Raw genomic sequence first — 21,435 nt, forward strand, 5'->3', positions numbered from 1 at the left:
GGTTAAAACACTAAGTTAAACGTGTAATTAAATTCCTACTCTCTCTTGGTTCTTCCGGTAGGTAGGGAGTCTGAAATAAAAGCTTTTAAGAACTCTTCTTCTGTGTACTGTACAGAATATTTGACTGTATAATATGCCTTTGATTTCAGTTATACTATCAGGAATTGTGATCTCACTGGAGAAGAGTCATTATGAATTAGCCTCAATCTGCAGAGTATATGGTCCACATGGTGGTCTTCAAATTGGAACATACAGTTGATTACATTTTGGAAAGTGATGGGGCCATCTTGGTACCCTCTCTGAGCCATACATTGCTTTCATCTCTTTCTTTGATATAGCGATGGACATGCCAATGGAACTAACAGCCCTCAACATTACCCCACAAGGAGCTTTACTCCGGTGGAACCCTCCTCTGTCCAGCGTTGACAACTACGTGTTCACCCTCACCTGCAACCAGGGTAGGTGGATTTATTGTCTTCTCACAGCCACGTTTCTCTGCTACCGGGGTGGAGCGTGCAGAGCGCCCTGAGTCTGTAGAGTAAGACCAGCTGGACTGGACTCCTGCCAAGTCGGCTCTCAGAGGAAAGTGTCGCACAGCTACTTGGAAATCAGCTCAGACATCCGCTTGCTAGTCGATGCAGCTTTCATCAATATGGCCACAAATGATGGTTCTTCAGCAACCACTTGCCAATGTGTTCTATTGACTCTGGTGTGTTCATTAAGTGTCCTTTCTAATTTACTCAGCCAGGCAATGAAATCATGGCTGAACATTTTTGTTAACCTATTATTTTTCACCATCGACATGGATCCTGGTATTCCTGAGGCTACAGCAAGCCATTTATTAAACATGCAATTTATTTAGATTGATTGTACAAAGTTTAGTCATGCAAACAAATAAGGAATCATGAATTTGAGCTAAATGGATTTAAAATCTGACCCATGTAACACCCATAGGAACCACAATCTACCAACCCTGACCGTGAACATGCATATCCAAGGCAACCGCTATACATTAATAATTAAGACTCCAAATTGTTTAATGTAATCATAAAAGTCAGGTTTGTTTACTATCTCATGTATTCTCCTAATCTAATATGTATTTGTGTTCCTCCTACTCTTGTAGTGACAGCTAATACCTTCCTAGTGGAAGGTGTGAAACAGGAGCACCAGCTTAGTAAACTCAAGCCCAGCACCACCTACTCTGTAGCCCTCTACGCCACTAAGGGACCCTTGACCAGTGGAACCGTCATCGCCAACTTTGAAACACGTATGTTAGTTACTTTACTTGCTTAGTTACTTACCTCCCATCTGTTCAGAAGAAACCCACACAGATAAGAGCAGCTACAGTACATATACAGTGCCTTCAGAAAATATTCATACCCCTTGACTTATTCCACATTTTATTGTGTTATAGCCTAAATACAACTCATAACACTCAAAATACCCCATAATGACGAAGTGAAAACATGTTTTGAGACATTTTTGCAAACGTATTTCAAATTAAAAACAGAAATATTCCATTTACATACAGTTGAAGTCGGAAGTTTACATACACCTTAGCTAAATATAATTAAACTCAGTTTTTCACAATTCCTGACATTTAATCCAAGTACAAATGACCTGTCTCAGGTCAGTTAGGATCACCACTTTATTTTAAGAATGTGAAATGTCAGAATAAAAGTAAAGTGATTTATTTCAGATTTTATTTCTTTCATGACATTCCCAGGGGGTCAGAAGTTTACATACAATCAATTAGTATTTGGTAGCATTGCCTTTAAATTTGTTTAACTTGGGTCAAATGTTTCGGGTAGCCTTCCACAAGCTTGCCACAATAAATTGGGTGAATTTTGGCCCATTCCTCCTGACAGAGCTGGTGGAACTGAATCAGGTTTGTAGGCCTCCTTGCTCACACATGCTTTTTCAGTTCTGCCCACAAATGTTCTATGGGATTGAGGTCAGGGCTTTGTGATGGCCACTCCAATACCTTGACTTTGTTGCCCATTAGCCATTTTGCCACAACTTTGGAAGTATGCTTGGGGTCATTGTCCATTTGGAAGACCCATTTGCGACCAAGCTTTACCTTCCTGACTGATGTCTTGAGATGTTGCTTTAATATATCCACATTATTTTCCTCCTCATGATGCCATCTATTTTGTGAAGTGCACCAGTCCCTCCTGCAGCAAAGCACGCCCACAACATGATGCTGCCACCCCCGTGCTTCATGGTTGGGATGGTGTTCTTCGGCTTGCAAGCCTCCCCCTTTTTCCTCCAAACATAACGATGGTCATTATGGCCAAACAGTTCTATTTTTGTTTCATCAGACCAGAGGACATTTCTCCAAAAAGTACAATCTTTGTCCCCATGTGCAGTTGCAAACTGTAGTGTGTATTTTTTATGTTGGTTTTGGAGCAGTGGCTTCTTCCTTGCTGAGCAGCCTTTCAGGTTATGTCAATGTAGGACTCGTTTTACTGTGGATATAGATACTTTTGTACCTGTTTCCTCCAGCATCGTCACAAGGTCCTTTGCTGTTGTTCTGGGATTGATTTGCACTTTTCGCACCAAAGTACGTTCATCTCTAGGAGACAGAACGCGTCTCCTTCCTGATCGGTATGACGGCTGCGTGGTCCCATGGTGTTTATACTCGCGTACTATTGTTGTGTACTTGTGTACAGATTAATGTGGTACCTTCAGGCGTTTGGAAATTGCTCCCAAGGTTGAACCAGACTTGTGGAGGTTTACAATTTCTTTTCTGAGGTCTTGCCTGATTTCTTTTGATTTTCTCATGATGTCAAGCAAAGAGGCACTGAGTTTGAAGGTAGGCCTTGAAATCCATCCACAGGTACACCTCCAATTGACTCAAATGTTGTCAATTAGCCTATCAGAAGCTTCTAAAGCCCTGACATCCTTTTCTGGAATTTTCCAAGCTGTTTATAGGCACTGTCAACTTAATGTATGTAAACTTCTGACCCACTGGAATTGTAATACAGTGAATTATAAGTGAAGTAATCTGTCTGTAAACAATTGTTGGAAAAATTACTTGTGTCATGCACAAAGTAGATGTCCTATCCGACTTGCCAAAAATATAGTTTGTTAACAAGACATTTGTGGAGTGGTTGAAAAACAAGTTTTAATGACTCCAACCTAAGTGTATGTAAACTTCCGACTTCAACTGTAGGTATTCACACCTCTAAGTCAATACAATCCAAGTATCTAAGAGCTTCCACACCTGGATTGTTCAATATTTAAACATTATTCTTTTTGATGTCGATCAAGCTCTGTCAAGATAGTTGTTGATCGTTGCTATACAGCCATTTTCAAGTCTTACCATAGATTTTTAAGCCGGTTTTAGTCAAAACTGTAACTAGGCCACTCAGGAACATTCAATGTTGTCTTTGTAAGCAACTCCAGTGTATATTTGGCCTTGTGTTTTAGGCTATTGTCCTACTGAAAGGTGAATTTGTCTCCCAGTGTCTGTTGGAAAGCAGACTGAACCACATTGTCCTCTGGGATTTTGCCTGTGTTTAGCTCCATTTATTTTTATATAAAAAATAAATAAATCCCTATTCCTTTCCGATGACAAGCATAGCCATAACATGATGCAGCCACAGCCAAGTTAGTTTTGTGGAGTAACTAAAATGTTGTTGATCCATCCTCAGTTTTCTCCTATCAAAGCCATTAAACTCTGTAACTGTTTTAAAATAACCATTGGCTTCATGGTGAAATCCCTGAGTGGTTTCCTTCCTCTCCGTCAACTGAGTTTGGAAGGACATCTGTATCGTTGTTAAGACTGCCTGTATTGATACACCATGCAAAATGTAATTATTTACTTCACCATGCTCAAAGGGATATTCAATGTCTGCTTTTAATTTACCCATCTACGAATCTTTGTTTGAAAATCACTGCTTGACTGAGGGACCTTACAGATAAATGTATGTGTGGGGTGTAGAGATAAGGTAGTCATTAAAAATTCACATTAAACACTATTATTCCAAACAGAGTCCATCCATGCAACTTATTACAGTGGTTCCTCCATTAAAAGTTGCGTCATACTGTAGCACACCTTGTGGGCTGCTGCAGTATTCTGTGGCACGTTATTTAATTGTCAGCCATTTTTTCTGTTAATGAAAGTTAGTGCTAGTTTGACCACCAGAGGGCATCTTTGAGAAGCATTTGATAGTCTTCCATATTGGCATTACCAGACAATTTAAAACCTTTTTTGTAATAACATAGAATATGGGATTGATTTTAAGAAATTTGGCTTAATTAATTTGATTAATATTATGGTGTTTCTTTTCTGAGAAAAACGAAACCCTCAGGGGATGGAATGGAAACTATGGCGCTGTACAGCGTTGATGGTCGGGAGTAGGCTACAGCATAAGAGGATTGGAGGATTCTAAATTGTTTGCCTTCATTAGATGACTTTGTTCCAATATTTCTGTAAATCAGTGATATTTATTCCCTTAGTAATTCGTTATGGATCCATAACTAAATCAACAACTGCATGTTGAAAATAATATTTTTATCATAATTCCTTAAATAAGGGAGAGCAGTGTCTGTACTAGAGAATGCGGGCACGCAGGAGACCGGGGTTCAATTCCTCGATGGGAAGGAAGGAGTACGCTGTCCTTGTAAATAAGAATTTGTTCTTAACTGATTCCATATGTGTTATTTCATAGTTGGGATGTCTTTATTCTACAAGGTAGAAAATAGTAAAAATAAAGAAAAATCCTGGAATGAGAAGTTGTGTCTAAACGTTTAACTTGTACTTGCTTAATTCATTTGATTAATATTATGGTGTTTCTATTCCAAGAAAAACAAAAAACCCTCTGGGTTTCCATTAGGATAGAACGGAAAATATGGCGCTGTACAACGTGACAGTCGGCAGTACAGTACTTGGCTATTTAACGACAGAATCCCTGTGTCTTGCGGGCAGGGCACGCGGGAGTCCGATGTTTAATTCCCTGATGGGGAGGAAGAAGTAGGCTGTCCTTGTAAATAAGAATTTGTTCTTAACTGACTTGCCTAGTTAAATAAAGGCTACACTAAGAGCATAACATTTCTGCACCCTAATTTTCTAATTCTAGTCTAACCAATACCCAAACGGAGATTAAGTGAAAATAAAAATCTTATTGATTTATCAAGACCAGTCCCCATGCTTGTCTCAGAGCAGCACAAAACGGTGCTAAAATAGTTGTAGGCTTTTGCTTTAAATCCTATTGCTTCTAACTTCAATATGCTCTTTAAATAAATAAGACCTACACCACTTTTAATAGCACATTACTCAACACTAGTGAGACTCATTTCGCCTATGGTAGGCCTACAGTATATCTAAAAATATATTTTTCAATAACGTGTCTCTCTGCCAATAATTACATTTAGAGGATTGGAGGATTCTAAATTAATATCTAGGGGGCATTTTTTGTTAGGATCTGTGAGAATATCTGAGAATATCTAAAGGGCTTTTATATAATTCTAAATGTATTATTATTATTATAATTATTGATCTCTTTGTTTAAAAAGTAACGATATTTTGGAGATTTGGTTTTCATTTAACCTAGAGTGAGTGAGAAAAGGCCAATTCTTGAACATGGGGTGTGACTTGTTAAGCACATTCTTACTCCTGAACTTGTTTAGGCTTGCCATAACAAAGGTGTTGAATACTTATTGACTCAAGAAATTTCAGCTTTTCATTTTAAATTAATTTGTAAAAACAGAATTCCACTTCAATGTGGGGTATTGTGTGTAGGCCAGAGACACAAGATCTAAATATAATGCATTTTAAATCCAGACTATAACACATCAAAATGTGGACTTTCTGAAGGCACATGTTCAAGAAGCAGCACAGACAGACCACTCAGAGAAAGGCAAGCTACCTGGAGCTACTTGAAACTTGCTCCTATTCAATTAACGGGTGTCCTTTTACACCTCCCAGATAAAGTGTGTCTAATTAGCAACAGGAATCATTGCCCCTCTTATTGAGGCCCTTGCAGTGTGATCACTGACTGACCATGTTTCTACTCCTGCTATACAGTGTCCATATTAGGACAGCCTCAGTCTCAGCAAGATTTTTTTCAATCTCCGCAAGAGTTGCCGAGACTGAGGCTGTCCTAATATGCCACCTTACTCCTAGCTAACGACCTCCATAAGCCAATGAGATCATACCTACTCTACGGCAGGGGAGGGAGAAGAGGGGAGAAAAATGGTCTAGTTTAGTATAGTTGGGGCTCTAAACTTATTTTTGAGACAAAAATTCTCTGTCAGCAGCAGGCCATTAATATCCCCAAGGGAGCAGAGCGGCATAGTTTTACCCAGTCTGCACTGTGGTGGAGCTGCATGAACATTTTCAGAACAACTGGGCTGCTGCTCTGCATCTGTAGAGTACACAAACTTATGTCCAGAAAAAAGAACAACCAGTACTTTTTTCTGGCTTTATTTTGTCATGTGTCTTGCAGTAAAAGTCTTCCTAGAATCAGGGGCAATTCCCCCATGTTTAATCAAACAGTGGCATTTGCAAATCTTAATTTATAGACACTGTTTTTGGCTAAATTAATTTGTCTAGAGTGTCACAGGCCATTGGCTTTGCTACTCCAGTGCCAGCCTTGTTGTCTGATGTTGACACATAATCACTGGATGGGATGGCCAAATTCACCAGACTTTATTGGGCTTTTTTGCTCTTAATTTGCATCTCATTAAATGTTTTTGATATGGTTATGCATTGCTTACGCTTTGTTTCGCTGGCTGTTATGCTCTGATAAATAGTTCCAGTGTTGATGACCTCTTATGAGCATGAAGTTATTGGGTGACTCGCTTTCTAAAAGACTTGACCAGTGAGAGACATGTTATTCACAGAAGTTTTTGTGTTTCTTCCAAATAACTAAAGTTTGGTATAGTATCCACTTGAACCAGTGCATTGGGATGAACTTATTAATTGTTTCTTGATGGAAACACATTTATTTTGTCTCAGTACAATGCATACAGGAGTAATAGTAATAATAATTCATTGCTGCCCTTGCCATCTGTTTGTCTATTGAGACACCTCTACATTTGCATGTGGCAAAACTATAGAACATTAGAATGTTACAGAACGTCCTAATGTAAAGAGTGTTAACACGCCTCCGAGTGCAGGTATACTGTAATTAAAGAGAGGGAATGAGAGAGAGAGTTGAAAGAATTGACAGAGATCAGAGAGCGAGAGAGTGAGCGAGAGAGAAAAGAAACAGGAGAGAAGTGTAGGCATTGTGATGGCTGAAAAAGCTTCTGAGATGTGCCCTCAGACTACATGAAAATGTTGGATCAGTGTCCATCACAATGAAAGGGGGATGAAAGGAAAAGGAAAGATAAACACTCTCTCAGGCGTTGCAGTCATGTTGAGGAGACAGGAGGAGAATGACAGTCTCTCCTGGAAGAGGCAGTCAGGTCAGTGTGGACATCCACATTGTAATTTTCTCTAGTCGGCACTACTGCAGTGTTGAGATGTCATTGCATCTCATGTAGAAAATCCTTCAGTCCTGAGGCTATCAGTGGTAGAACACGCTGTTAAAAACTCCTGAGGAAGGAGATATGAAAATGAGAGAGATAGGAAAAAGAGTGCATGTATCAGCTATCTAGATGTGAGAGGAGGATAGGGTCTTGGGTAAAAATCTTCTGTTTGGAATGGCTAATTCTTTTTGTAGCGGGAATTTTCAGCAGATAAAACATTTTGCAGTTATGGATGCTGGGTAAAGGACATGAGAATGCATGTGCAGAAGGGTGACTTCAACTAAGGTCCGCTCGAGGGGGGTCATCAGATTAGAAGATTGACCATAATTGGGCAATATTTCCAATTTAAGCACAGTATTTGGATTTTAAAAAATTGACCACCAGACATAATGATTTGACTGAATGGAACTGTTATGTGATAATCTGCTATTTGATTGGTCCCCTGTAGCCATGGACGCTCCTCTGAACCTAACGGCTAGCGAGGTGAACCACCGCAGTGCCCTCATCTCCTGGCAACCGCCCATCGCAGACATCGACAACTACATGCTCACATACAAATCAGTGGACGGCAACAGAAAGGTAAGTAGAATACAGTAGGGCTTATCTAACTTCATCAGCAAGAGTTTCCAATCACTCTCACACAGACACATACTGAACTGTTACTGTATAATCAAGCCAAAGGGGCTCACATGAGGAATTGAGATGTAGGGCTGTGACGGTCATGGAATTTTGGATGACGGTAATTGGCCAGCCAAATGACCACGGTCACCATATATATTGTTTTAAACAGTTGAACGTTTTACATTTCAGCTATGATCAATAACCACACAAATTCCCATCTGTCCCTGTTCGTTTCACCCAAAACATTTTTGACTGTTATTTTCATGAGGGTTTTCATCCATAACTGTCAGTAATGTTTTTGATGTATTTTATTTTTTTACACGGTTATACTGTAATTGTGCCAGCCCTATTGATATGAGCCATAAGTGTTATGTGTAGTGTTTTCAAGCTGCCAAAATACTAGCCTGGTCCCGGATCTGTCTGTGCTCTTGTCTTCTCCATTGCTGTCAATGTCAAGTCAAACATTGGCATGACAATGAATTAGTGACAAGGAGTTGGCATCATAGCCCAAACATACAGGCTACCAAAATACTGCCTTATCTTGGTCTACGAATTTCCAATCTAAATCACACACTGTAGACCTCCATGCTGTATCATCAAGCCAAACGTCCTCACAGGAGATATGATTGATAATATATGAGCCGTAATGTGAGTGTTACCGGTAGCGTTTTGAAGCTACCAAAACAGTATACATCCTGTATCGCCCAGACAAATTGCCTCTTAATACAGACCCATGCAGCTCTACTCCACATTGGATGCCCAGGCAATAGAGCCGTTTAGATCTTTTAATTTGCCTCCTGGAACATTTTTCATTTTAATAAAATTCTTTGATGTAGCTGGGTAATAATAATAAAGTAGATTAACCAGTCTATTCTGATGCAATACCTCTATTAATGACTCACCAGGAACAATTCCCCTGATATTCTGCAGCAGATATCTCTCTCAACTAATTACATCATACAGACAGAGCCCAAGGATACGTCCAAAATGGTAACCTATTCCCATAGGGCTCTTGTCAAATGTAGTGCACTATAAAGGGAATAGGGTGCCATTTGGGACGAAGTCAAGACTGTACTGTCCTCACTGTCTTCGTCTTTTCTATATCTATCAACACACACACACACACACACACACACACACATACACACACACACACACACACACACACACACACACACACACACACACACACACACATACATACATACATACATACATACATACATACATACATACATACATACATACATACATACATACATACATACATACATACATACATACATACATACATACATACACATACACACATCTGTTAAGATGCATGTGTTTTACTATATTGACCTTTTTTGGTGCTTGTGTTTGTCCAGTGGGTGTCAGTCATGCACAGAGGATTTGGTTTTAGTCACAGACTATGTTGTTTTACTCTGTTTGAGTTCATTTCTGTCCCCATAAATTATTCCCAACCTGTTCTCTCTGTTAATATAATGTTCATATTCACCACAGCAATCTGTTTTAGTTTGGTTATGAATCATATGTTGACCTTCCAGATTAGAGCAGTACTAGATTATATACAGTAATTAGGCAACCTCTATTGTAAATGATTCCTTGTACATGATCAACAATTCCAAACATGCAAATATTTTATATCAGTAACAAGTCATTCTAACAAAAAATTATAATCTTTACAAAAAAACGACAGCGAAACAGTGTAAGGTCCATTGTGAGAGAAATCAATTAAAGAGCGGCTTTAACTGCATAATTCATCCAACATATTGCCTTAAAATGTGTGACTTTTTACAAAATGGCTGAATATTTCATCCAGTTCTTCATAGATATTTCATGTGGCTCAAAGCCCCATTAAATTCACAGTTGACTCTGCTGTCACGGCAGGCTCCTAAAGAGCTCATCAAAGAGATCTCTTTTTCATCTGCCAGAAAAAGAGATCTCTGAGAGAAACATGATGCCATCAGAAGATCCGCTTGATAAAAGTCGGTTTGTCAAAAGCAACGAAAGGAAATTGAGCCATCTTGAGATTTAGACAGAAATATAAATTCTTCTTCTTCCTGGCAGCTCCTTATAGCAGTGTCTGATAAGGTCCTTTCCTCTCCTCAATCTGTGGTTTAAGTTCTCATTCTTATCTCTAAGAAAAACACAGGACAGAGTTGTATAAGAGCCAACAACACTCAATAATGAATTCAACATGTAAATGGGCCTGACATACATTTTTCATTTCTGTAGATGTGCCTGGGTGCTTTTGTTGTTTGTTGGTACAGTAGGAGTCAGATAGTGTCCCCTATTTGGGCTACTGTCTGCTGTACAATTGTTAGGATTGGATCTAGCTAAAACAGTTTGGTGTACCGTATCCACTCATAGTTCCAGTTCCCTGATCTGTGTGTGTGTGTGTGTGTGTGTGTGTGTGTGTGTGTGTGTGTGTGTGTGTGTGTGTGTGTGTGTGTGTGTGTGTGTGTGTGTGTGTGTGTGTGTGTGTGTGTGTGTGTGTGTGTGTGTGTGTGTGTGTGTGTGTGGTACTACTACAGGAGCTGATCCTGGATGCTGAGGACACTTGGATCCGTCTGGAGGGGCTGGCAGAGACCACAGAATACACTGTGAGGTTGCAGGCTGCCAGGGGATTAGAGACCAGCGGAATCGTCTCTACGGCCTTCACAACAGGTAAACACACACACACATTTACCATTTATCCCCATATCCACAATCTCTGCCTAAAGTCCAGTCCCATATTCAATAAGCACCTCAGAGTAGGATAACTAATCTAGGATAAGATCCCCCCTGTCTATATCATCTTATTCACTATGATCCTGTATCAGCAGTCCAATATAAGCAGTCCTACTATGACACACTTTATGAATACGGGCCCAGTCCTGGTGATTCTCAATTGTGTTGAGCTGATCTCATGTGCTCTGTTCTCCTCTTCTCCAGGAAACCGTCTGTTTGCCACCCCCCAGAACTGTGCCCAGCATCTGCTGAACGGGGAGTCCCTCAATGGCGTCTACACCATCTACATCAACAGAGACGCCAATCAGGGAGTGCAGGTCTACTGTGATATGACCACAGACGAAGGAGGCTGGATTGTAAGTGTCTCATAGCAACATATATACCTTGCAGACAAACAACCAACAACACCCAACATTTCAGTGCAAAGGGTGCCATTTGGGACATGTACTTTATCAAAATGTAGGTAGAATAAAGTTTTGTCACCTGGTCTTATCTTTATCTGTATCTGTGTTTCAGGTGTTCCAACGTCGTCAGAACGGCCTGACAGACTTCTCCAGGAAGTGGAGTGACTACAGGGTCGGCTTTGGAAACCTAGAGGATGAATTCTGGCTCGGTAAGACTGTTTTCTAGATGACTCATCTCAGTAAAACTTTTTTGGAGAGGTACCCCCACTCCTGGGATAGAGAACGTAGTTTGAATTGTACACTACTTAAAGACATGCTCCAGTACTTTGGCGACTAAGAAAGTATTTTTGAAGAAAGCAATTTGAGTTCTAGCCAATGAGCTTCAGCACTTGGCCTTTGAGTGACAGCTAGCAAGAGGTCTGCCCAGCGTTATCCAATAAGGTTGCAGAGTGGGCCCAACAGCTCAGTGGACACAGCAGAGAGAGAGATAGAGAGCAATGACGTGGTGCACGTAAAGTAGTACGCAATTTTCAGGGGACCACTTTTGGCTTGTGAGTACTACTTTCAGAACTACAGGCTAAAAAGTACAAAAAGTAAAGAAGAATCTCTTTAAAATAGGAATAGGGGGCCCTTGTGTTTGTATTGCAGTCTCTGCTTCTGCTTATCTCTTTCAGAGCAGGGTTAACTGTTGACTTAATTTACAAATTTGTTTGTAGTCTGTTGTTTCTAGTCTCTCTCTCTCTCTCTCGCTCTTGCTCTCGCTCTCTCTCTCTCTCTCTCTCTCTCTCTCTTTTCTTTATTTTATTACTTCACAAACACTAGTTCGGTGATTTATTAATGGATGTATTCTGCTCTCATTTCTCACTGCATGTTAATTGTTTTTCATAAATTCTCTATTTCTGAAACAAAACAAAAGGCTCGCTCCTTTGATGCACTGTGAAACATTTCTGCAAATCTCATTATAAAAGCCATAATTATATTCATTAGAAAAGCTGTTTCTTCATGAGCCAGTTTTCACGTTATTGTTTTGGAAATAGATAAAAGATTGTACCCATGAATACTTCATAATAGAGATCCCAACCTTGAGAAATACTTTTGGTACTTTTAATTAGAAAAATAGAATGACAATACAGTACACTTTCAGAACCAAAATCTGTCTGTTTGATAAAAGGTTTGTTAATTAATTTAACCTTTAGAACATTACAGAGTCTTGATGACCCTGCATTTACGTCAGAGCGTTCATCCATGGCTCTTTCTATATCAGCAAATGTCACTAAGCCCATACCCAGGCTGTACCACATGTACTAGTGACACACAGATCCTGGTAAACGACTATGATTTATGACTCATTCCTGATTGGTAAAAGCACTTCTCATCCAGTAGATATTCCTTATGACTTGCTTCATTTCCCCTGACTCAGTGCTGTGTTCACTCCTGCTGGCAGGCCCATGCTGTGCCCCAAATGGCTGATCAGGGGTGTATTCATTCTGCCGATTCTGTTAAAAAACGTTTCTTAAACGATAGTAAACGGAACAAAACTGGGATAAACATACCTGAATTTGTCCAGTAGAAACTCTCGTTTGCAACTGTTGGACTAATGATTTACACCCTATATCAGCTAGATGCAGGCAAGAGTGTGCAAGGCGGTATTGAATGTCACTGTCTGTCCATGTGTCACTGTCTGTCGCCTCAAATTTGTCTCCCGACCTGTGTGCACCTACGTTGTAAACTTTCATTCATAGGCTAGGTTGTAGCAACCTCATGATGGGTATAGCGAACAATTTGAGTATCATGTAGTAGCCTAAACCTATCACTGTTTCATTCATATTCCATTCACCCAGTTCAATGTGAGTCATCCAATAGCTGTAATAGAAATCAGGCCCAAAAAATCCTCTTCCCTCATCTTAAAGGCATTGACCACCACTGGTATAAAAAGATATGACCATGAGAGGAGAATAGTGGTGGTCCCGGAGGACAGCATAGTGGAGCTTCAGATGATGTAAGCACACAGCACCTGACCTTATCTACAACATCCTGCAGTAGATACTGCTGTTGTGAGACCGGGGAGACACAATAACATTTGGTTTAACTACCCTGATATGGAAGAGCTCTATCTACTGGGACACTTAAGATTAAGATTTGCTCACACTGAAGAAACGGGAATTAGCGGATGCTATTATCACTAGCCGTTTAAATAAAGCCCATTTTTATTACAGTTGCGGCGCTATCCATTAATCGGACTCATTGACCTGACCCTGGCAAAATATATTGTCAATTTGAGGTCGTAATATAAAGAAATTGATGCAGTTGTGCAATATGCAATTATTTTTGCTCTTTTTAATTTGCCCCCTCATTTCTGTGGAAGTGTAGGAGTAAGATGGGTAATAAAATGATAAGAGATGTTAATTTAGGAGATACAATTAGAACAGAATACAGCCTCTGAATGCATTTTTAATCCTGCTGGCAATTTGTAATGAAAAACTAAGCTATCTATGCGATGAATAGCAGATGATCCCCCATTCTGCAATGGCAAATCTGAGTTCACTCAATGTTTAACACATCTTATTACAGCAATTGCTTTTCCCCTGTCACCACCAAGTGCCTTCTTTGCTTTCTAATGCCGACTGTATCTTTTGCTGACATATCGAAGACCAAGCCCAGTTTTTCCCTGGTTCAGCCCAATGCTTATCATCGGAAGCTTGACGTTCATTCATATGGTTTCAAAAAACTGCCGTCTGCTATCATGAGGCATCTACAACATCATATGATTTCCAGCTTGAGGTTAAACAGGAAACATCCATGCCAAGCAGGAAGGTTTGTTATCTTGGGAAAGATAGGTAAAATCTCCCTGGTCCTTATCATCACAGCCTGGCTAGGCTCTGGGCTGGCAGCAGCAGCAAGGCCAAATCCGCCACAGACTGTTGACTGGAAGATATGGACACTTTTCACCATCTTACCACTTCCTGTTATCTCTACATGTCATTTGCTGTGTGCATCAGTTTTTACAATGTCAAGGTGCAGGTAGAAGTTAATTTTAGACTTGAGTAAGTGACAGCTATCATTTGAAATGAGCAATGATTTTATACAGTACCAGTCAAACGTTTGGACACACCTACTCATTCAAGGGTTTTTCTTTGTTTTTACTATTTTCTACATTGTATAATGATAGTGAAGACATCAAAACTATGAAATAACATATATGGAATCATGTAGTAACCAAAAAGTGTTAAACAAATCAAAATATATTTTATATTAGCCACTCTTTGCCTTGATGACAGCTTTGCACACTCTTGGCATACTCTCAAACAGCTTCATGAAGTCACCTGGAATGCATTTTTATTAACAGGTGTGCCTTGTTAAAAGTTAATTTGTGGAATTTCTTTCCTTCTTAATGCGTTTGAGCCAATCAGTTGTATAGTGACAAGGTAGGGGTGGTATACAGAAGATAGCCCTATTTGGTAGAAGGCCAAGTCCATATTATGAAAAGAACAGCTCAAATAAGCAAAGAGAAACGACAGGCCATCATTATTTCAAGACATAAAGGTCAGTCAATCCGGAAAATGACAAGAACTTTGAAAGTTTCTTCAAGTGCAGTCGCAAGCGCTATGATGAAACTGGCTCTCATAAAAACCGCCACAGGAAAGGAAGACCCAGAGTTACCTCTGCTGCAGAGGATAAGTTCATCAGAGTTACCAGCCTCAGAAATTGCAGCCCAAATAAGTGCTAACATCAACTGTTCAGAGGAGACTGCGTGAAACAGGCCTTCATTGCCGAATTGCTGCAAAGAAACCACTTCTAAAGGACAGCAATAAGAAGAGGAGACTTTCTTGAGCCAAGAAACACGAGCAAAGGACATTAGACAGGCAGAAATCTGTCCTTTGGTCTGATGAGTCCAAATTTGAGTCCAACCGCTGTGTCTTTGTGAGAAGCAGAGTAGGTGAACGGATGATCTCTGCATGCGTGGTTCCTACCGTGAAGCATGGAGGAGGAGGTGTGTTGGTGTGGGGGTGCTTTGCTGGTGACACTGTGGGCAATTTATTAAGAATTCAAGGCACTCTTAACCACCATGGCTACCACAGCATTCTGCAGTGATACACCATCCCATCTGGTTTCCATTTAGTGTGACTATCATTTGTTTTTCAACAGGACAATGACCCAACACACCTCCAGGCTGTGTAAGGACTATTTGACCAAGAAGGAGAGTGATGGAGTGCTGCATCAGATGATCTGTCCTCCACAATCACCCGACCTCAACCCAATTGAGGTAGTTTGGGATGAATTGGACCGCATTGGACCGCACAGTGAATGAAAAGCAGGCATAAAACTGCTCAGCATATGTGGGAACTCCTTCAAGACAGTTGGAAAAGCATTCCAGGTGAAGCTGGTTGAGAGAATGCCAAGAGTGTGCAAAGCTGTCTTCAAGGCAAAGGGTGGCTTCTTTGAATAATTACTACATGATTCCACATGTGTTATTTCATAGTTTTGATGTCTTCACTATTATTCTGCAGTGTAGAAAATTGTAAAAATAAAGAAAAACCCTTGAATGAGTAGGTGTTCAAACGTTTGACTTGTACTATATATATATTGTGTTGTATAATCGGAAAGTATTAAGACCAATTTCCTTTTTACACATTTTGTTACGTTACAGCCTTATTGTAAAATGTTTGAAATTGTTTTTCCCCTCATCAATCTACACACAATACCCCATAATGATGAAGCATAAACCAGTTTATACAATATAATATCACATTTACATAATTATTCAGACCCTTTACTCAGTACTTTGTTGAAGCACCTTCTGCAGTGATTACAGCTTCGAGTCGTCTTGGGTATGACGCTACATGCTTAATACACCTGTATTTGGGGAGTTTTTCTCTTTCTTCTCTGCATATCCTCTCAAGCTCTGTCAGGTAGGATGGGGAGCGTCGCTGCACAGCTATTTTCAGGTCTCTCCAAAGATGTTGGATTGGGTTCAAGTCCAGGCTCTGCTGGGCCACTCAGGGAAATTCAGACTTGTCCCGAAGCCACTCCTGCGTTGTCTTAGCTGTGTGCTTAGGATCATTGTCCTGTTGGAAGGTGAACCTTCACCTCAGTCTGAGGTCCTGAGCGTTCTGGAGCAGGTTTTCATCAAGGATCTCTTTCTACTTTAATCCGTTCATCTATCCTTCGATCCTGATTTGTCTCCCAGTCCCTGCAGCTGAAAAACATCCCCACAGCATGATGCTGCCAACACCATGCTTCACCGTAGGGATAATGCCAGGTTTCCTCCAGATGTGACGATTGGCAGTAAGGCCATAGAGTTCAATCTTGGTTTCATCAGACCAGAGAATCTTGCTTCTCATGCACTGAGAGTCTTTTAGGTGCCTTTTGGCAAACTCCAAGCGGGCTGCCATGTGCCTTTTACTGAGGAGTGGCTTCCGTCTGGCCACTCTACCATGAAGGCCTGATTGGTGCAGTGCTGCAGATATGGTTGAACTTCTGGAACATCCCATCTCCACAGAGGAACTCTGGAGCTTTGTCAGAGTGACTATCAGGTTTTTGGTAACCTTCCTGACCAAGGCCCTTCTCCCTGGATTTGTTCAGTTTGGCCGGGCAGCCAGCACTAGGAAGAGTCGTTTAGGAAAAGCAGCCAACAAGTGCTCAGTGTATGTGGGAACTCCTTCAAGACTGTTGGAAAAGCATTCCAGGTGAAGCTGGTTGAGAGAATGCCAAGAGTGTGCAAATCTGTCATCAAGGCAAAGGGTTGCTACTTTGAAGAATCTCAAATATAAAATATATTTTGATTTGTTTAACACTTTTTTGCTTACTACATGATTCCATATGTGTTATTTCATAGTTTTGATGTCTTCACTATTATTCTACAATGTAGAAAATAGTACAAATAAAGAAAAACCCTTGAATGAGTAGGTGTGTCCAAACTTTTGACTGGTACTGTATGTATGTATAGTATTTGTTTGTCTGTATGTACGTGTGTGTTTTTATTGTCACTTCTTCTTCTTCAGGTTTGGACAACATACAGAAGCTCTCAGCTCAAGGTCGCTATGAGCTCCGGATCGACATGAAGGATGGCCAGGAGTCTGTCTACGCCAGCTATGACAAGTTCGCCATTGGAGACGCCAGGAATCTATACAAACTCAGGATAGGAGAGTACAATGGAACAGCTGGTGAGCGTTTATGTACACTCTACTCTATGTGGCGCTGATTTAAGACCAATCAACTGATCTATTAAACATATATCACCTCTAATAGCCAAGACATGCATACCACTGAACTATAAAAGCTGATTTCCTCCTTCTTTATGGTTTCTTGAGGAAATGTATTGTACTTATTTTGTCCCCCATCCCTCAACACTTGGCTCCAGTCCTGTAGTATTATACTTTTCAAACTGCCAGTGTACCCATGTCATGTTCTAGTTCCATCAGTCCAATTCATTTTCATTCCCTGTCACAGGGGACTCGCTGAGCTATCACCAAGGCCGTCCCTTCTCCACCAAGGACAGAGACAATGACATCGCCGTGACCAACTGTGCTCTGTCCTACAAAGGAGCCTGGTGGTACAAAAACTGCCATCGGGCCAACCTGAACGGGAAATACGGCGAGTCGAGACACAGTCAGGTTGGTGTCCCTGTTATCATCCGCACTGGGACTGAGCAGTGGGACTGAACAGCTGCCTCAGCTTACCAATGTGATTGACTGGCATTAAAGGCCACACTCTGTGAGATTCCCAGTAATTTCCATTAAAGACGTAAAGAAAACTTTAAATCTCTTAATGCTTTCCCAACAGTGTGATATTTGTTACAAGTAAGAGTCTTGTAAAGAGCTTTTGATGAGACCACTACAGAAGCCTTGCAACATTACACAGATCAGCAGTTTCCAATATCTTTAACCTTTTGATGACATGAAATGATCTCAGACATAAAAAGAAGAACTAGCTACAGGTAACTACCAAAATAAAGGAAGCACCAACAAAGTGTCTTAATAGGGTGTTGGTCTACAACGAGCTGCCAGAACAGCTTCAATGTGCTTTGGCATAGATTCTACAAGTGTCTGGAACTCTATTGGAGGGATGCAACACCCTTCTTGCATAAGAAATTCCATAATTTGGTGTTTTATTGATGGTGGTGGAAAACGCTGTTTCAAGGGCCACTCCAGAATCTCCCACCGGTGCTCAATTGAGATCTGGTGACTGAGACACACACGTACTCGCTCGCACACACGCCCACACACACACACACACACACACACACACACACACACACACACACACACACACACACACACACACACACACACACACACACACACACACACACACACACACACACACACACACACACACACACACACACACACACACACACACACACACACACACCCTTTAAACCCCCTATACTACTTTGAGAATCTTCTTTCAAAGTCACTGAGATCTCCTCTTCTCGCCATGGTAGCCAAAATAATGGGCAACTGGACTTATTTATACATGACCCTAAGCATGATGGGATGTTAATTGTTTAATTAAACTCAGGAACCACACCTGTGTGGAAGCACCTGCTTTCAATATACTTTGTATCCCTAATTTATTAAACAAGTGTTTCCTTTATTTTAGAAGTTACCTGTGCATTGTACTGTAGGTAAGATAAGAATGTCTGCATTATTTTTATCCACTAATTGAATTATGGTCTACAATGACCATAGTGAGTTCAAACCACAAATAGAATTGAAAATGTCCACACATTTTTCTGAACAGCAGAATGGGCAATATTAGAAATACCACTAAGGTTGGTCTGAGTCAGCTGAGCAGACAGAAGACCGCTGAGGAGACAGGAGACAGCTGAAAAGACAGGAGACAGCTGAGGATGTCACATTTCAATTAGAAGTGAACTGAACATTTAGGACAATATCCATATTAGACATACTGTATAAGTCATATAGTACAGTTTGCGGCCGTACGCACATCCTTGATAAATGAAGTGCACTGTACATATTCTAATAAAACCATGTTGTGTAATATCAGATATCTCTGTTTCTAAACATTGTCCTCTCTTCATCCTATACAGGGTATCAACTGGTACCACTGGAAGGGCCATGAGTTCTCTGTCCCGTTTGTGGAGATGAAAATGAGGCCGTTCAACTACCGCAGCATCAGTGGCAAGCGAAGGAGGTCCACTCCTCCAGAATAAACCCCTATACCTTACCCCTCAACCCCAATCTAGCTTGTTGTTCCTACTTTTACATAATGCTGAAAGACAAAAGGAGGAGCTATGCAATTTATACAACATTTGAATGACAATGGTTCTGTTAGCTAGCCTGGATATCCAGACTGAATTCAGCTCTGTTTCATGTTTGTTTCACAATCCATTCAGTCTGGATTTTAAGGCTATCTATTTGCTAAAAACCATAAGATGTTTGTGTTTAGTTATTTGCCCTGTCCTGGAAGGTGAAGAGATGAACTCAGAGTAGCTGTCATGAACTTCTCTCTATCTATACAATATAAGTACATGAGAGCTAGGATTATTTTCCCCATTAAAAAAGTAATTTTACCAAAATTCTATATGCCCGTAAACAAGTAAGATATCTCTATTTTTATAACTGATATTGTAACAAAGTTAATTTATTACATGATATAATTTGATGCCTTGTTATTGATATTTTTATTGAAATAGCAACCCTCCATGAGTTTCATAGTCAAATGCCTGCATGGAGCAATTCATTGGACATTGACAAAACATTGGCACTCATATTGAGCCAATCAGCATTAGCAATCACCAAGCTACACACCAGCCTGTAGCAGTGGATTCAACATCAGCTATTGATTGATTTATTTATGTCCATACAATAAAATCCCAAATCCACACCCTGGTTGGAATGGAAGAAACAGGATCATCAAACAATAGCTGCTTAACTTGAAATGTATAGGCCTAGACTCCAGTGCCCATTTAGTAAGAAAATACCAGTGAGCAAGTTATTTGCGCTGAGGTAATACATAGTATGACCATTGTCATTTAATACTTTACACTGCCCTGCATAACTCAAATACATAACATTGTTGACCAGTATTCTCCATGAGGAAATTCCAACTCCACAAACAAATATAAAGCTGTGTGAAGATTCTGTATAGGAATTAGCACTCTCAAATGTTTCCCCACTATGTTACTTGCATTGATGTGCTAATAGTTCTGACATGAAACCAAAGATTTGCTGAAGAGAAAATGCGCTGTCGACAGAGCTCTCTTTCTTTCTAACCTCATCATCATCTTAGCAGATGTTTTTGTGATCCTCGGTTTTAGGCCCAGCAACAATTCTCATGGTTACTTTTTGAACATTAGTTCTTTGTCAGTATTTTAGTGAATGGTTTCAAATTGATAAGCTCATTTACTGTATGTTGGTGTTCGATAGTCGTCCTGTACATTATACAATCCTCCTGTCTCACCCGTATTTAAAGTTTAACTATGTTATGCCACCAGTGCAAGTAACACTTGGCCTGCTGTAGAGAACCACTCATGTCCTCGATGTACATTTGATGGATACACTGTAATCCTACTTATCCAATACTTTTCATCAAACCGTTTCATTGTATTGTTCTCCTTAGTTGTTTTTATTGACTAATTGACTCATATTTTCATTCAGATATGGCTTAAATACCCTCACCCAATCTCTACAAACTGTAACAACCACACAGTGGTCATAATCATTCTGTACATTTTATGTCGTTCATTGTCCTTTAGACTTGATGACTTGAAACAATGGTGATTGTCCATCCTGTAGACTACTGGTACTAATATATCCATGTAAGAATTAGGAGGAGGAGACATATTTCAGTATTTACCCTTGTAGATGCAGAGTAATATAGAAGCATTAAGAAATGCTGAAACTACTTCCCCTATTGTTCTAACCATAGTTGTTAACACAGACTTGTTTTGAAAAGGTGTGAGCCTACTGCATGCTAACAATCATGATCAACACCTTCATGGTAATAACAAACGTGTCATCAGAATCTGCATCGTTGGGAAGGGCTCGTAAGCAAGCATTTCACAGTAAACTCCACACCCTTTGTATTCAGTGCATGTGACAAATAAAATGTGATTTGATTTTGATTTACTTTTGAATTTAAATGTAGAAATTCTCCTCTGAATTCTGCTTGTCAAGTGACTGTTTCAGATCTGTTAATGCAATGCATCTCCCAGAGCAAGACATAG

General features: G+C 40.2%; 1 protein-coding gene across 3 annotated transcripts in view; it reads left to right on the forward strand.

The window, feature by feature from the left end:
* tnr (tenascin R (restrictin, janusin)) overlaps window positions 1-21,337 on the forward strand; it is a 164,904-nt gene extending 143,567 nt beyond the window's left edge. For all 3 annotated transcript variants that reach the window (XM_014190611.2, XM_014190618.2, XM_014190614.2), the window contains 9 exons: window positions 339-458; window positions 1,124-1,267; window positions 7,928-8,058; window positions 10,641-10,773; window positions 11,041-11,192; window positions 11,353-11,449; window positions 17,243-17,404; window positions 17,691-17,854; window positions 19,297-21,337. In XM_014190611.2, coding sequence (XP_014046086.2) covers window positions 339-458; window positions 1,124-1,267; window positions 7,928-8,058; window positions 10,641-10,773; window positions 11,041-11,192; window positions 11,353-11,449; window positions 17,243-17,404; window positions 17,691-17,854; window positions 19,297-19,419 — 1,226 coding nt within the window. In that variant the 3' untranslated portion in view covers window positions 19,420-21,337. The remainder of the gene's footprint in view (window positions 1-338; window positions 459-1,123; window positions 1,268-7,927; window positions 8,059-10,640; window positions 10,774-11,040; window positions 11,193-11,352; window positions 11,450-17,242; window positions 17,405-17,690; window positions 17,855-19,296) is intronic.
* Window positions 21,338-21,435: the final 98 nt, after the last annotated feature.

The sequence above is a fragment of the Salmo salar genome, chromosome ssa03 (genome assembly GCF_905237065.1).
Source record: "Salmo salar chromosome ssa03, Ssal_v3.1, whole genome shotgun sequence".
Taxonomy (NCBI): domain Eukaryota; kingdom Metazoa; phylum Chordata; class Actinopteri; order Salmoniformes; family Salmonidae; genus Salmo; species Salmo salar.